Here is an 18551-nt window from a genome sequence, read left to right on the forward strand (position 1 = left end):
GATATACATAATGTATATTTGGTAAGTGTGTGAGCTCCTATGAAGATACAGATGTACAATAGCATATACACACATTTCATTGAAAATTGTATCTTTCTGACCTCTGAGAACGTTGTTTTATTTAGAGGTGCATGTTCACTGCTTCCTTGATCTTTTGAGAATATCTCGATTTCACTTTATGAGTGAAAAACATAAAAACTTTGTCTGAAGTTTGTTTCTCCTTACGGTTAAAACACCCATCAAAAATTTAAGATTTCTGAAATAATTATCACCACCATAAAATTATGCTAAACAACTACACCGCTCAGTGGTCTCTCAACTCTTTCGTGGGCCTCTCCGTGGTGAGCGAGGAGCCCCAAAAAATTGCAGCACCTACTTACCTACTTACTTTCTTGTGCTGGAGTTTCCCATCTCCGTTTATCCTTTTCTCATGGTGGCAACGTTCGATGAGACCTAGCTATTCCCCTAGTTTCTGCTTTCTTTCATTGATATAGTCATTCATTTACCTTACATCACTTCTTGGCTGAAGTAATTTTGGTCCCCTTCCATATGTGATCTCAATTTTCAACATTTTTCTGTAGTGTGGACCGATTCGGAAAGAATACCTTAAATAGCGCCTTCCGCCTACTGTGTCGATGACACTATGTGCACAATAATTGTGCAGATTCATATACACAATCAGAAGTCAACGTGGTAGCCAACTGTACATGGTGCTGTTGTTACGTACACTTACGGTAGAGTCTCCTGACAACACAGGGATCACACATCTGACGCCCGAGTTGCTAGCTCCCCACGCATGCCAAGGAGTAGATGCCAGTCTTCCTGGTGCATCTGGACTCCTGGCAATGGCCATTGTACCAGATGACCTGCTGCAGCAGGCTGGCCCCTGTGGAGAGAGCCCTTCACCGTAGTAGGTGGCAGGCAACAAGGTGGGCGTTTTGCAGATGAAACATATCACGTTGAACAAAGAGAATGTCTTTTCTGATTGGTCCACATCAACAGACAGGTCTAGATACTTCAACGTTGGACAGTTGCAATTCTAATGCTTTCCCTACCTTGGCTGCCACATGGAGAAGATGCAAACCGGACGACTGGGAGCAAAACAATTACTCAGTACCTGATGTGTATTAGAACAGACAGAAATACTTTTATGATGACAGAACCATTTTTTTTTTGAAGCACGTAAGACATATGTGGAGAAGTTAATTGATTGGGAAAGGTGGGCAATGTATCCCTATTAAGTTTTCCTCTGCTGTACAGTCTCAAGCTGTTCAGGCATGAGAATGATTGGGTGACAACAATGACTGTTACCTCACGATAAGCTTCGCAATTTAAGGTCTCTCTGAAAATTAACCCCCTTGCACCATATTCAGACAGATGTGGCACTATGAGCTGATCTCGAACAGTGATGTGTACATTTTGTCCGAAATGTACAAAAAGACTCAAACGATTATCGAACATATACAGACTCTTTTGTCTTGGCCTTTGAACAAAATGCCCTTCCAGAAAAGTGTTTCCGATATTTACACTTTAGGGTCATATTTCGCAGCAGACTCAAAAGTCGAAACTGTGGGCGACCACTTCATAAAGATCATCCTTGTGAGAAACAGCCTTTTTGTGTATCAGCTGTACTGAACACCATCCTCCGCATTCACCGGTTTGCCAAATATAGGAAATATGAGAATATAAATCATTTGACCGCTTGTCATATACTGAGTCAAGAAAACATACGAACATCTGCATTCTGTCAACATGAATGATTATGCAAACGTCACTGATGTCAACCCCCATTTCATTCTTTATCCAAGATAGATCTAGCACCGCCCTCCACTCTTGTGGTTCTCATGACACCATCTTCAGGAACCACTTCCTCCTACACCTGGCCAGAGAAGGAGCTTATCGTGTGCTGCATGTCAGTGAGAGGGCCCCCTCTTGGACCCCTCTCCCTGAAAACTACAGATCAAAGGTCTGACAGCAGGCAGTGACTGAAGGAGCTGCAGTTTGAGTCCCAAAGCTGTCCACTCTTTATCTGACCCCATATTTACGGCATTATAAGCTCTTGTAAGGATCTCAGCCACCAAAAGTTAGAAGAAGAAGGTTACTCCGGTGGACCTGGGTGTGTCAGAGCCCCCATGCTATTGGATTCTGAATCAGTGCTCATTGATGTTCCATCCTCATTGGTGACAGAAAGTTATCTTGGGCTGTGGCCAGCCCTCCTGGTGAATTCACGCCTACCCTGGACACCCATAATAAGATCATTGAGTGGAACTGTAATGGATCTTACTGTCACTTGCTAGAACTGCAGCGACTAAATTCCTCTTATTTTGCAGTCTGTGTCGCTCTCCAAGAAACTCTCTTCTCTGATGACCATTCTCCAATGATATATGACGGTAGTATCTGTTCCCGAAAGAACACATACCGTGGATGACCATGCAGCTTTGCTAGAAATGAAATGATAATTAAATAGACACCCTAGCTGCAAACTGGCGTTGATATACTTCACTGGGGACATGTTGAAAATGTGTGCCCCGACCGGGACTCGAACCCGGGATCTCCTGCTTACATGGCAGACGCTCTATCCATCTGAGCCACCGCGGGCACAGAGGATAGTGCGTCTGCAGGGACTTTTCCCTTGCACGCTCCCCGTGAGATCCACATTCCCAACATGTCCACACCACTACATTCGTAGTGTGCCTAATAGATGTTTGCCCATCATACTCATTACTCGTGGCAGATTAATCTACCAAGTCCCGTACGAGTTCGGGCATAGCGTGTGCGTTCACACGAGAACTCGTACGGGACTTGGTAGATTAATCTGCCACGAGTAATGAGTATGATGGGCAAACATCTATTAGGCGCACTACGAATGTAGTGGTGTGGACATGTTGGGAAAGTGGATCTCACGGGGAGCGTGCAAGGGAAAAGTCCCTGCAGACGCACTATCCTTTGTGCCCGCGGTGGCTCAGATGGATAGAGCGTCTGCCATGTAAGCAGGAGATCCCGGGTTCGAGTCCCGGTCGGGGCACACATTTTCAACATGTCCCCAGTGAAGTATATCAACGCCAGTTTGCAGCTAGGGTGTCTATTTAATTATCATTTCATTCTCCAATGATCAGTGATTGTGCATTCTGGACCTGGGAGGGCATTTGGAGGAGTCTGTTCGTTGGTTTGCACATATGTCGTCAGTGAGTGGATTCCCCTCCATGGCAAATTGGAAGCAATAGTGGTGCAAGTGTAAACTACCCCAGCCATCACCAGCCTCCAGACAGGACACTTAATTTCTCTGAGATGACCACCTTAATCCAAAAGCTCCCTCTCCCCCTCTTTTCTCCTACATGAGGATTTAAATGCACACCACCCCCTGAGGAGGAAGTAACACTTCGTCTGATACGGACCACCTGCTTGACTTTCTTCTTTCTGATCTAGAACTGTGTCTCATCAATGATGGTACTCCTACCAGTTCGCTACGACTCATAGCACTTTTTTGGTTATTGAGCTTACACTCTCTTCCCCTAGTCTCACGGATTCACTACACTGGTCACTCCACTATAATTGTGTGACCGTTACCACTTCCCAGTATTCTTGTCACTTTCTTGCCACCTTGTTAGGTTCTTCATAGAGCCAGCTGGCGGTTGTATGCCTCTGCTGTTACCTTCACTCCTTCTTTGCCAGATTGCATCAACAAGATTGTTTGAGACATCTCCGATGCTATCATCTGTGCTGCTGGAACTGCTATTCCTCTTTATGCAGGCACACTCTGCCACCAGCAAGTCCCATCGTGGACCAAAGACATTGCAGCACCAATTCAGGTTCGTTGTAGGGCTGTGCAACGTCTTAAGTGGCATGCTTCACAGGCTGCCCTCGTCACTTTTAAGCAGCTTTGCACTAAGGCTCGCTATCTAATTAATTGCAGCAAAAAGGAAAGCTGGGAGCGCTAAATCTCCTCTTTGGGAAAGTATGTCTCTCCCTCGCACATGTGGGCCTAGCTCTGTAGTCTTCTGGGTCTTTGTACCAATGCATTGGTTCTTACTGAACATCTTGTGACCCAGTTTGCAACAATGTGTGCATCCTTTTGTATGTGGCTACCTTTCTAACACAGAAACAAGTTGAAGACATTCGCCTACGTTTCACCACCCCCCACCCCAGCCGAATTACATAATGAACCTTTCATTGACTGGGAACTGCTTCAGGTTCTTTCCTTGTCTCACAGTACAGCCACAGGCCCTGATTTAATTCATAATCAGAGGATAAAACACCTCAACGTTACTCAAAGCCTCCCTCTACTCAGGGTCTTTAACTGTATTTGGTTGGAAGGTGTTTTCCTTTCACAATGACAAGGTAGTATCACTGTCCCAATCCAGGAGCATGGAAATACCCAATGTTTCTCAACAGATACCAACTCTCGCCAATGTGCCCTGCAAACTGCTTGAAAGGATGGCTACCTGCAGATTGTGCTGGATTCTCAAGTCTCGGTGCGTTTTATGCCCGTATCAGTGTGCTTTCCAGGAGGGACAATCCACAACTGACCAGCTGGTTAGGTTGGAAGCAGTAATCCCAGGCTTTCTCCAAACATTCCAGATTGGTACTTCACTCAGCTCTCCACGGGCCCGAAAGAATGGTGTCCCACAGACCTCTGTGCTGAGTGTCACAATCTTCATCACCATCAGTGGGCTAGTGACATCTGTCGAGCAACCAGTCACCCTCTTACTGTATGTTGATGATTTTGCATTTGGTAGAGCTCCTATTCCATGGACTTCGCTGAACACCAGCTCCAAGGCACCATCTGAAAGACCTCAGCTTTGACCCTTTTCATGGTTTCCAATTCTCTCATGCAAAAATGCGTATCATACATTCATATCTTCATACCATGGTCCGTCCTGAACCAGAAAACTATTTAGATACCCAGTACCTTGACACTGTTACTCAATCCCGTTTGTGAGCTTTCTCTTCGATTAAAAGCAGACTTGGTTGCCCTCATATTTGTCAATTGAAGGCTAGTTGCATGCGGAAGCTTAGCATTCTCTGCCTCCTTGCCTACACCTCTTGGGGTGCGGATTGTGCTACCCTACTCCATATTTACCAGGATCTGGTCACGGCCCGACTGGGCTGTGGTTGCCAGGTTTATGGCTCAGTGGTACCTTCAACTTCGAAACTGTTAGACCCAGTCGATCATCATGGTGTTTGACCAGCCACAGGTGCCTTTCCAGACTAGTCTCATAGACAGTGTCCTTGCTGAAGTGGGAATCTTCTCTCTTCAGCTCCAATGGTACTTACTGTTGCTCTCTTACCATCTAACAATTTCCTCATCATCCAAATTATCGCTTTCTTTTTGCATACAAAGGGCATTGAACCCTCTGACACCTGCCCTTGGATGAGATTACCAGTTGGAATGTGCCTTGCAGCCCTCTGCTAGGATCTCGGCCTAAGCTCCTTCGAATGTACACCCTATGTTTTGATACACCCCCACTCCCCTTATTGTTGATACCCAGGCCACGAAAAAGACCACCATTCAATTTTGTGCTTCTAAACTATCAGCTGCCCCACGACCTTCAGCATCTGCTCCTTTCAGTTCTCCAAGAGTACTAGGTTATTTCCATCACCTAAACTGCCAGTTCTAAAACTTGAATAGGACAGGATATGCTTTTATGTCTCCAGCCAGTCAGGAAACACATTCATTGCCAAGAACGTGTAATGATTTTACAGTGGAGCTGATAGCCATTAACAGAGTCCTACATTTTGTTAAACAAGCCTTCCTTGAAGTCATTTTAATTTTCAGTGACTCAGTGAGCAGTCTCCAGGCCATTGGTCACTGTTGCTGTTGTCACCCTGTGATTCTGCTGTTCATGACCATCTCTGTGATCTTAGTAGTCAGCTGTCTTTCACTGGGTTCCAGGTCATGTGAGTATCCCAGGGAATGAAATGGCCAACCATGTGGCTAGAGAATGAATTTCTCACATAACATTTGCTTTTTGAATCTCAGGTGTAGATTTACGAAGGAAAAACATAATTGGTGGGCTATTGCCCCTCAAGTAAACACTACACCACCAAGGAGACTACTGCTCTGTGGCTCTCCTCCTTCCATTTCTCCTGGAAGGAATCCACTGTCCTGTATCACCTTAGCATCAGTCGTGCAAGAATAACCCATAGTTTTATTTTATGTAATGAGGCATCCTGACGTTTTGGTTATGCAGCCTTACAGACGGCAGCTCACATCCTTGTGCATGGTCTTTCTGAATTCTTTGCCTGTAATATTGTTGGACAATTCATGGACAGTTGAACTGGTTCCCTGTTTTGTCCATGAAAGTGGTTTTTATTCTCAGATATAAGGTTTTGAAACTATCTTTTGGGGCAGGGTGGTTGGGGTGTCTTCCGCTGCATGCTAGGGCTCGGGGACCGTCGACCCTGCCACCTTTGCCAGCTGCCTCTGTAGTCCCTCAATTAGTCTTATAGTTGCTTCGTTTTCTGATGCACTGCGTGTTCTATTTTAGGGATAGCACTCTGTTCAATAGTGGGTACACTCTAAGATCTTGATTATTATGGATTAGGGGTGCAATAGCTGTGGGTGGAATGGCTCCCATCGCATGCAGAGACCCGGTGACGCCCATCTTGTGCTTTGCTTTTTTCTCTCATCTTCATTGTACTACTTATGGTTCAGGCGATGTCAGTTATGTTTTTAGCATTCTCACCGTTAGTGTTCCAAATTTCCCATCTTTCTTTGCTCTATAACAGTCTTTAGGGTTAGTGGGGGTTGAATGCGGATGGGATTGCTCTCGCCGTGGTTGATCCCTCGGCAGCGACGGATCTACAATATTTCCGGACCGTGGCAAAAACTTGACAGTTGCGCCCTATGCCCACCCTACCCCCCCCCCCCTCCGAGCGTTTGAGATAGGACGTCAGAAATTAAAAAAATATTGATTTTTCTAAAATATGTTCATTTTTAGCGCACATCTTTCTGAAGAGTTATATAAAATATATATGTCCGAGGAAATGTAAGACATGTTATTTCGTCTTACATGTGCCAGAGTGCAGTGCCACACCTCTTCGCACAGCATTCTTCTATCACACATCACAGTATTTCGCTCTGTAGAGTTCAAACGTGTATATTTTGTAATGGAAGCCATCAAACCTATTTTCAGGACTGTGCAAATTAAAATGCCCTGCCTTGGCCCGTGTCGGTCGGTTTGACATCCTACTCCCCCCCTCACCTTAAAAAAAAAACTCACCATTAATACTGGGTGGGATTATTTGTAACAGGGAGAATAAGAAATCTTCAGAAAATTTGCACTCTTTATTGCCTATTTTCTAATAACTTTCTCTTTTGTGTGACATAAACATAGGAAGCCATAAGACAAGAGACAAACAAGACAGTACACATTTCTTCGATTCTTAGTTCTCAGCATTTTTTTCTCTCTAATCGTGCATTTTTTTCTCTCTGATCTTGCTTCAGCTTTACCCGGCGTGCTTTCCTTTCTGGGAAAGAATCTATTACTTCATCAAAGTCCGTCAAACGTTTGGTACATGAAAAATCAAAATGCCGTTGTCTAATACTGAAAAAACTGTTAATACGAATAACAACAAAGACTGGTGTGGTTTCTCGATTTGACTACGTCTATTTTGTCATTGTATGCTAGATAAAATGAAATAGGGCTTTTAATATTGCAGCAGTTTTAACACACGCCAAATAAGCGCTACTGTTTTGGCACAAATGGTACATTTTTATATACCTCATTTACATAGATAACATGACAGAATATAATCCACGAAGTACCTATATAAAATGCCTATTAGGGCTACTAGAAGCAAAAAGTTTTATATTAGGAAATAGTTTCACATTTCATTCATATGCTCCAGTCTCTCACGCATGAGATCGAATAATAATAATAATAATAATAGTAGTACGCAACTTATATATAACTTTGGAATCGTCATATTCTTCCGTATAATTTGTGTGATATCCCGTTTCTTCTCCTTCCGCGTTCTAACAGTCAATCTTGTCATCATTAATTCTGCAACTATTCCTGCCATTGTCAAAACTTATTCTCCGATTAACTTAACTAATCCTGCCAGAATCACCAGTTTAGTTGTCCCGCATTTATTCTCCGGTTAGGCGTTATTACGTGCTTGTACAACGCGTTTTCAGCGCTATTCCGAGAGCAGAGGCAACTGCCTTGCCGCAGTGGATACACCGGTTTCCGTGAGATCAGCGAAGTTAAGCGCTGTTGGGCGTGGCCGGCACTTGGATGGGTGACCATCCAGCCGCCATGTGCTGTTGCCATTTTTCGGGGTGCACTCAGCCTCATGATGCCATTTGAGGAGCTACTCGACCGAATAGTAGCGGCTTCAGTCAAGAATACCATCATAATGACCGAGAGAGCGGTGTGCTGACCCCATGCCCCTCCTATCCACATCCTCCTCTGAGGATGACACGGCGGTCGGATGGTTCCGGTAGGCCACTCGTGGCCTGAAGACGGAGTGTGAAGATTCCGAGAGCAGAACTTATGCGGCTGCTAACTGGGTACTGTACAACTGGCCCTTAGTAGTGTAGCGATCTGGATAAAGTTTTCTGCCAAAATTTCATCTCAGATATCCCCTGATGATTAATATGTAATCTTTCTTACCTGTTATTCCTGTTAGTCATGTATTTCCGCTCTGGTAGTCTGAATCTATGGATTTTGCTAGTAATTATAACAATGCTGTTCATTTTCACACCCAGTCAACCACATAAACAAACAGCGATTATCTTTCATCCGTTCGGGTTTATTTGGCCCATCTCGTATAGCTCCGTTCGCTTCTGTTTACGGGAAAGTTTTTTTATTTCTAGATACGACGTGGATTTCCCTGCAGAGACATCACATACAGTAGGCCTACACTATGCACGCATTCAAAAATCAACTTATGGTTCATTCAGAAATCAACGTAGAATGAGTTCAAACGTGTTCAGAAACCAACAGGGATGTGTTTCAAAATAATATGAATAATTGATAGACCAACATGCGTGCTGTATGCTAGACACTTTGTGTAACAAGGTTTTTTTCTTCAAGAATATAAATTTGGTGCCCCCCACCCCTCTGAAACTGCCCCGCAGGGCAGATACCGTGGTTTGCGCTCCCCCCGTCCCCAGAGAGAAGAGACAGGTTGTTTTTGCATATCAGATTACACTTTTGTACTACATACTTTTAGTTAATTATTTGTACAAAAAATTTATTTTTGTCCTTTTTTATCCATGCCATATTATTGTGATGTGAGATGATACTTAAAATTTTTGTAAAAAATAATAAATAAATAAATAAATAAATTGTCTTTGGCAAAAGCCAACAAGTATTTTCATTTTTATTGTACAGTAACTGTGAACAGTATAATTCTTGTTTGCAGTATTCTACATTTATATAGTAAAAGCTATTTATATCTTTTTATTTTTACAGTTTCAATCAGATATCCACCCTGATAGATATGCAGTACTGCAAAAATTTGGCAGAGTTATTTATAAGAAAAAATCTGATCTCGGATATCAACCAACTATGCTATCTTCAAGACTTACCATGTTTAAGAACACTGTGGGTTGATGACAATCCTTGTACACAGTCTAAAGAGTAAGTATGAATAAATTAATTATATCTGACAGAACTTTAGTTCCATACTGCAGAACTCTATTTGTTTAATACTTACATGATTTTTGCCTGTATAATCCTTGTACAGTATTTATACATTGAAGTTTTAATTGGTCATTTGGAAACTGAAATTGTTATTAGTCTGTAAGGAATAAGAATTTCATTCTTAAACATTTCTGCCTTATTCCATGAAGACCAGGATTGCCGCCAGACTACATCAACTTCTTGCCATGATATTTTGGCTGACACTCATTCAGCCATCTTCCATCTTCAGATGAGTCTTATGCAGTGTAATTTGCTCATACATGTTGCTAGTTTTATACCAAAAACTGACACGGAGACACAAAAGCGAAGCAGCTGATACATGAGCGAACTCCGTCAAGTTTCATGCCCTCTTCCAATATTACTCCATATATAACATGCAGGCACACGACTAATGGTGATACTACATGCGCACTCCCTGTCAGAATGCATACTCATGGAGTTAAATTTTGGATGTCAGAATTAATAAAATTAATTGTCAACAGATGTGTCTCTAGCCATAAAATGTTTTCTTTCTGAAGGAATTAAAGAAATCACTGGGTCCCACATCGTATCCATTTGAAAGTCACCATCACAATTAATACCACCAAATGTATTTCCACTGGTTGCTTAAGAAATCACCGGGTGCTATGCCTTATCCAGTTGAAAGCCACTGTCCTGCGAAAGTGTTTCCACAAATTCCTTAATAATTGAATCCCAGAAGGATTATGTTGAGTCTAAGCTTTCCATGACTGAATAATCCATGGAATGTCCTATAAAGATACAATGCTTGGCTAGGGGTGGCTTACTGTGCTGCAAAAGGAGAGTGGCAATCGTGTTCAACGCATCTTTCACACACTGTCCGCATTGTCTGACCAACGTAGATTTTGCCATACTGGCAAGGTATTTTGTAGGTTCCAGCCCTCACATATTATTCTTTGCTGAACTGAGAAGAGCACAAATCTTTCTAGGCGAGTGGAAGATTACTTTGACATAATCTTTTCTTAAGATTCTGCTAAATTTCGACAAAATAATTCCAATGCATGAGAAAAACACTCTGGACTTGAACTGCTCCTTCTCCTCTTTAATATTGTGGGTGATCACATTCTTCTTCCTTAAAGCCATGCTGCTCTGATGTGGAGAGTATCCATTACCTTTGAACACCGATTGTAGGTGTTCCAGCTCCTTTGCAAGGCTGTCTCCATCAGACACAACATGTAGTGGCTCCTTTTGTGCATGCATCTCCACACCAATTTTTGGTATAAAGTTAGCGATGTGAACTAACAAGCTTCGGAGCAAAACACTTGTCTGAAGATGGCTGAACAATTGCCAGCCGAAATATCATGACAAGAAGTTGACTTAATCCATTTGCAGTCCCAACTTCATGGGATACTCTGTAAGCTGGGAAATTTTCAAGAATTACATTTGTTTCTGCCTTAAACATTAAGAAATAAATAATAAATACTGTAGTTTATTGTAAATAGTTTTGCACTAGAGAATCAGTGTGATACTTTTTGCTTGAGTGAACAGTGGGCTACTGCGAATGAACTTACACTTCTTATATTTGATAACTATAGTATAACAAATAGTTATTGAAGAAAATTGCAATAAGGGATGATATGGCAATTCATTTAAGCCAATCATTTAGTTACTCAGTCATTATATTTGGTCCAGAGTACCTGTGTGGTGAACAGACTGTTACAGCTACTGGCGCTATTGTTCACAGTTTTATGTTAGTGGTTGTATCCTTGTATAGATCATCAAAGGGAATCATCCACGTTTCATTAGATAAGTTGGAGATGATGATAACTGTATTGAGTGAGATTAGATGGATACTGTAATAGGAGGCGCTTTGGATGCATATATTAATGTAAAAACAGATAAGTGGTCTTTCACTCACCTGAAAACTTACTATAACTAAAATTTATATTGTATCAATAATAGGGCCACGAGAGATCATTTGTGTTTAGATTATTTTTTGTCAGTTTTGAAACTATGGTAGAATCATGAGATGTGATAGTGTTTCCATTTCCTGATCATAGCTCTTTATAATAAATTGTACAAGCATGTTCCCTCTTGATAAGTGTAATGTAAGTAGACTTGTCTGGAACATTGTGCTCACCAGACCTGTAACAGATGATAAAATGCTCAGACTTTGTAATGCTAAGAGAGACAGATTTTGCCGGTGTTGAGGTGATACACATTATACTTTAAATTATTTGTCACCCAAGGTAATATTCAGAAGGATTTTTGAGGCAGTTTAACACTGTTTAATAATAGTATTCTCATAAGAAAATGTGAAGTAACTGACAAAGCCTTCAAAGCTAAGGTTCCAAACAGACAAACTTGTTATAACATGTTAGTAATTTGAAAAACCATGTAATGTTGTATAATATACAAAATGATTAATCAAGAATAGAAAATATTTTAGCAAGTGGCAGTGTAGACTCATTCATATAAAACATTCACTGTAACATGTTTCTCATTGTTACTGGTTACAGAAATACAGCTGGGAATAAAGATAAGTCTTCATTTCACATATACATAGATACTTCCACAGCCCACCATATTGTGCATGGCTTAGGGTAACTAGTACAACTAAAAGTCATTTCCTTTCCTGTTCCGCTTGCAAACAAAGCAAGAGAAAAATGTCTGTCTGCCTAAAATGTCTGTCTGCCTCCATAAGAGCCCTAATTTCTCATATCTTATCTTTATGGTCCTTATGTGCAATGTATGTTGGTGGCAGTACAATCGTTTGGCAGTCAGTGTAAAATGCCAGTCCTCTAAATTTTCTCAATAGTGTTTCCCAAAAAGAACATTGCCTTCCCTCCAGGGATTCCCATTTGTGTTCCTGAAACATCTCTCTAGTGTTATTTGAACCTTCCGATAACAAGTCTAGCAATCCACCTCTGAATTGCTTCGATCTCTTCCTTCAGTCCGATCTGGTATGGGTCCCAAACACCAGAGCAGTACAGAGCAGTGACTGTCAAATTTTATCAGTAAATGACCTAATTGACAATGTCAGTACAAAAACAGGGACTAGCGATCATGATGTCATTCTGTAACTATGAAAGTTGATAAATCAGTTAAGAAGGTTAGAAGAGTGTTTCTGCTAGACAGAGCAGATAAGCAATTATTAGAAGCTCACTTAGACAGTGAACTGGCATCACTTAGTTCCAGTAAGATGGATGTAGAGGAATTATGGGCAAAGTTTAAGCAGTCACACCAGTGTCCTATATGCGGTCCGGTCTCCTTTACAGGTGACCCTCTCTTTCCTAAAATTCTCCCAATAAACTGAAGTCGACCATTCACCTTCCCTGCCACAGTTCTAACATGCTCGTTCCATCTTGTATCACTTTGCAATACTGTATCAGAACATTATAGGTTTGATCTTCCTACTCATCCTCATTAACTAACATTGTTCCACATTTAAAGCTAGCTGCCATTCATCATACCAACTGTCTATGTCATCTTGTATCTTCCTACAGTCACTCAAATTTGATACCTCACTGTACACTACGGCACCATCAGCAAACAACTGCAGATTGCTGCCCACTCTGTCCGCCAAATCATTTATGTTTATAGAAAACAACAGCGGTCTATAACACTTTCCAGGGCCACTCCTGACAATACCCTTGTCTATGATGAACACTTGCCATGGAGGACAACATACTGGATTCTATTATTTAAGAAGTCTTCGAGCCACTCGCATATCTGTGACTGTCAAAGTGTCTTTATTCTAAATGCCGTTTGCCTTCCCTTGCTGCATATTGACTGGCGAGTGTTCATCTGAGCACCTCAAACTGCTGCCTAACCTTTTTAAAAAAAAAAAAAAAACATGTGCACTCCATAAATACTCTGCTACCTGAGTAGCTGCTTCCTTTGCGTAGTACACCCCTGACCTATCAAGGGGAGTCCTACAAATCCCCACACAATATCACAGGTCTAGAAATCTGCAGCCAAGACTGTCACAGAGTTGATGAAGCCTTTGATTGAGACCCTCCTCTCAGCTCCAAACCAAAAGACCCCAATCTGTTCAGGTAGCAATGCTGCAAATTGTGAGCTCTCCTTGAACCCTGCACCCAAGTCCAGCAGTCTTCATCACCTCTGCCAGCCGGTTATAAGAACTGAGGATCGCCCCAGAACCCATGCGATAGGTGTTGTTGATGCCAACGTGAGCCACAACGTGCAGATGACTGTGCCCTGCACTCTCAATAGCCACCACAGGCAAGGCTACCTCCACATCTCGGATGAGGCCCCCTGGCAGCATACTGAGTGCACATTTTCTTTCTTTCCAGCCCTGAAAGCTTTCTGCCTAAGGGGCTCCATAACACGCGTAACATTGGAGCTGCCAATAACTAGTAAACCCCTACCCCTGTGTGCTGTTCGGACTCTGCTGAAGGAGCAGCCACCTGTCCACTCACAGGGTGAATGAGGGAAGCCAGGCGGCCAGTCTCCTCATTGGCTCTCATCTCGAGCCATGCGAATGTGTTACAACCCGCCACTCACCCTCCTGTGAGGGTGGATCCACAACATCACGTACACTAGGTGGTGCTGCTGATGCAGAGCCCATGGGCAAAACAAGTGACATTGAGGTGTCCCATGTGACATGCCAGATTCTCCGCCACTGCTACACCCTGAGGCAGCAGCCTGAAGGTGACTGACCATAGCCAAAAGCGCATTCAGCAGTTCACAAACTGCGGCCAGCTCCTTCTGCATCCGCACACTGTATGCACACATCCTAGCAAGACAAACTGAAGAAGCAAACTATAAAAGCAGACAGAATTCTAGATATGCAACTTGCTACTCTCCTGATGTGTCACCAATGGACGCAGTTGTGTTAATGAGCTATGTAACTGGCTGTTTAGTGAGCAACTACTGCACTACTGACTGAATGAATTTACACTTACAAAAATGTGAGTTTAAATCTCTTAAACAGTAAAAAAATGCATGAAATTTAGTCAATAAGCTATTGGAAAAAAGACAGAATAGGATAAACACTTGCCCCTCTGTAGTCATGTGTCAGCTGAGAGCTAGAGTCTGACACATGTCGATAATCGAGTTACTATCACTTTATTTATGGATTGTTGTTTTGTTTTGAAGTTCAAGTTATGAAGTGTTGTTTGATTTCACATAATTGAGTTTCTCAACTGTGATTGTGATTTTTTGGCAAAATCTACTCTATCATTTAAGCCTGTCAAGTATTTACAGATACCATGTCTGTCGATATGGTATTTGTTCACAGGTTCTGTGATGGAAATGCTGCTGCCGCTTCTAGAGAATATGGTACAAGATTTCCTAATGACAGAGTACCAGATTCCAGAGTGTTTCCTAACATTGTCAGTACTCTATGTGAGACTGATACAGTTCCCAGAAGTTATATTTTATCTGAATATTCAAATGCACAGTGTGGATGTAGTAGAAGACATCATGCTGTTGGTGGAACACAGTCCTTTGACCGAGGGAGGTGGCACAGTGGTTAGCACACTGGACTCGCATTCGGGAGGACGATGGTTCAGTCCCGTGTCAGGCCATCCTGATTTAGGTTTTCCATGATTTCCCTAAATCGCTCCAGGCAAATGCCGGGATGGTTCCTCTGAAAGGGCACGGCCGACTTCCTTCCCCGAGACTGATGATCTCAATGTTTGGTCTCGTCCTCCAAACAACCCAACCCAACCAGTCCTTTGACAAGCGCACACAGAATTTCTATACATATTGATGTTTCACATGCAAGAATATGATGGACATTACATATGCATGCCCTCGACCCTGATTGTTTACCATGGATTCAACACCTTAGAGAGGGAGCTGAAGGTAGATGGTTGTAATTTTGCCATTGCTTAATTCTGATTCACTGAGTAATCTCATTAGTACTATTTACTGGTGGAAACCGCTTTCACTTGTGACAGTATCAGTAACCCTCATAACTTACGTTGGTAGCCGACAAAAACTCGTGTGCCTTTGTGGAGTCGCATTTCTGAGAATGCTTCTCTGTAAATGTGTGATGTGGTGTGACAGGCAAACAGTTGTTGCTTATGCTGTCTTACAGGGTCTCATTGTATAGACTTTGTTGAAAATGAGCTTCGAGCATTTTTGGTAGAAATTCCTTTGGCTGAAAGATTGGGTGTGTTCTTCATATATGACAAGGTCTCTGCACATTTTAGTCATCATATGACTTTTCATCCAAATGCAACATTCTCCAGCAGGTGGATTGACCAAAATGGTCAAATCTCTTTGTTACCATGGTCCTAAGACTTCACCCATTTAGATTTTTCCTGTGTTGATGGTTGAAAGGTGAAGAAACAATAAACACAGCACTTGATTTGATTGTTTGGATTATGAATAGTGCTGCCCTCATGAAAGATACCCTTAAAAGAGCTACACATGGTGTTGTCAACATATTTTGAAAGTGCACTGATATCGAAGGTGGTATTTATGAAAATCATCTTAGAACTTAATCATACGCCTTTGCTACACCTACTGTGAGTATTTGTTTCCGTTACATTCTAGCAGCTGTGTGTCTGCAACATAGAAAAAATGGACACTTATTATATGGAATGTCTTATTTGAATTAATGCCTACTACAACATCTTAAATTAATATTATTCTAGCTTAAATGCCCTGTTTGTAACAGCTTGAATAATAACAGTGCTAAATTAGCCTATGTTAAAAATAGGAGTGAGTATATAAAAGCAGTTGTGGAATTCAAACAAGTTTACATTTTCAGTAGTATTGAGAAATCCATCAGTAAGTGCAAAGCTGCATATAGAGTAATAAATGGTGGTGCTAAAGATGAAAGATATGACTAAACAATGTGCTCTGGCAAAAATAATTCATTGATATCTTTAATGAATCAATTGAAGAAGTAGGAAATGCTATTACTAAAACCTGGTCACTTCATCAGAGTTATTAATAAAATTGTCTATTGTCAACAAATACAAGTATTTTTATTTTCTCTGGGTTTTCACGCGGTTACATCATGAGAGGACGAAAACAATTGATATCATCAGGCAGTGCAGATATTTATGACATATCTTGCAGTATGCTGAAGCAAATAATAGATTGTATTGTTACCTCATAACTTACTGTAGAAACTTTTAATTCCAAGGGATATTTTCATGATTAGCTTAAACACTCTAGGGTTGTTCTAGTATATAAAAAGGGAGAGAAATATTCCCCTTAAAACTTCAGGCTAATTTCAATAGTCCCAGCTTTTTCCAAAGTATTGGGGTATATAATTTACCATCAGCTTCCTATGTGCTTTTAAAGTATGGGAATAATTATTGGGGCACAATATGGTTTTAGGAAGTACCTGTCAACATTTGATGCCATACTCTATAGTCAAATGCCCCCTCAAGATTTCAAGGGCAAAGGTGTTGCTCATGTTGCTTTTTGTGATCTAAGCAAAGACTTTTCTCTGTTTAAAACATACCACTTAGAGAAGAAATTGACTTTGAAATTAGAAGTAACAGCCTCAGTCTATTAAAATATTGTCTAATGAACTGTAAGCAAGTTGTCCATGCTGGCTCATAAATTTCGTGTAGAACACGTTACCATTTCCTAATGCTCATGGTGATTAATGACCTGCCCTTATTTGTTAGATCTAGTGCTGTGCTATATGCAGATGACATAACTTTTCTTCACAGACGTAATGACAGGCATTAAAAGAAAAGTTTTCCTCATATGGTTGAAGCTATGTTAAGGACTTGGATGTTTATGTGGATGATTAATTGTCTAGGAGTCAACATGTAAAATATGTTGGTGATAAGTTGTCTAGAGTTATTGATCTGTTAAGTTAACTTAAGAGTTAGGTACTAAAGTAGTAGTTGTCAGAAGCAAAATGTAGAGAAAATTTACATGCCTGCAACACAAGCAGCAGTAGAAACATTACCTATCAGATCACAGATCGTCAAAACCAAGTAACTGTTATGAAGTCATAGGGCATAAATTATTCACTAAGTTTTCACAAGCTGTATAAGATCATCATGAACAAGCATTCAAACAAACATTGCATGATTGGTTAGTTGTCCACCCCTTTTATGATACATAGGAATTTATTGACTATGATGTAAAATTGTAATTTCACTAGTACCATATTTTACTTCTGCCTTATTAAGTGTATTATATATTAGATGTTGGCTACTCGTATAATGGTGCAACAATGTTGATTTATTATTATTATTATTATTATTATTATTATTAGTAGTAGTAGTAGTAGTAGTATGTTTTACAGTATTTACTTTACATGACTAAAGAAAGAGGCAGTGTAAAACATTACAAGTAGTTGTTGCTTGTAGTGTAGCTGGAAATTTTTGGGAGCTGCACTAACAATATTTGATGCAGAATGTGCAACAGAATTGGAACTACGTAAGTAAAAGCACTCTTAGTTAACATAACGTAACATAACAACGTAGACAGTAAAGTGATGTACTCCCAAAACTAACTACTACTGGAACTGTTTCTAGTTACTATTTATTGAAAATCATTCTTAGTGATTTCAAGGGGAGTGAAGGCATTTATTTCGAAAAAGATCCAGTAGATCAAACCATAAAAATAGGAAGTTATATCAGTAGTGTCAGTTTTATGCAGATACTGAACACATTTACTGGTTCCCGTCATATCACCAAAGGTAAGCACTGTCGGGCTGGGCTAGCTCTTGGATGGATGACCATCTGGCCTGCCGAGTGCTGTTGGCAAGGGGGGGTACATTCAACCCTTGTGAGGCAAAATGAGGAACTACTTGATTGATTAGTAGCGGCTCCAGTCTCATAAACTGACATATGCCCGGGAGAGCGGTGAGCTGACCACATGCCCCTCCATATCTGCATCCAGTGGTGCCTGTGGGCTGAGGATGATACAGCGGTCGGTCAGTACCATTGGGCTTTCATGGCCTGTTTGCATGGAGTTCAGTTTTAGTTTACG

At 41.3% G+C, this 18551-nt stretch overlaps 1 protein-coding gene and 2 non-coding genes across 3 annotated transcripts in view; 2 read left to right on the forward strand and 1 right to left on the reverse strand.

The window, feature by feature from the left end:
- LOC126249570 (uncharacterized) overlaps positions 1-18551 on the forward strand; it is a 312366-nt gene that overhangs the window by 154678 nt on the left and 139137 nt on the right. The window contains exon 3 of the mRNA XM_049951235.1: positions 9423-9590. Within this exon, the coding sequence (XP_049807192.1) occupies positions 9423-9590 (168 nt within the window). The remainder of the gene's footprint in view (positions 1-9422; positions 9591-18551) is intronic.
- Trnat-ugu (transfer RNA threonine (anticodon UGU)) lies at positions 2525-2599 on the reverse strand. Its single transcript has one exon. It is a non-coding gene; the product is annotated as a tRNA-Thr (tRNA).
- Positions 2951-3025, forward strand: Trnat-ugu (transfer RNA threonine (anticodon UGU)). Its single transcript has one exon. It is a non-coding gene; the product is annotated as a tRNA-Thr (tRNA).

Source organism: Schistocerca nitens, chromosome 3 (genome assembly GCF_023898315.1).
Source record: "Schistocerca nitens isolate TAMUIC-IGC-003100 chromosome 3, iqSchNite1.1, whole genome shotgun sequence".
Taxonomy (NCBI): domain Eukaryota; kingdom Metazoa; phylum Arthropoda; class Insecta; order Orthoptera; family Acrididae; genus Schistocerca; species Schistocerca nitens.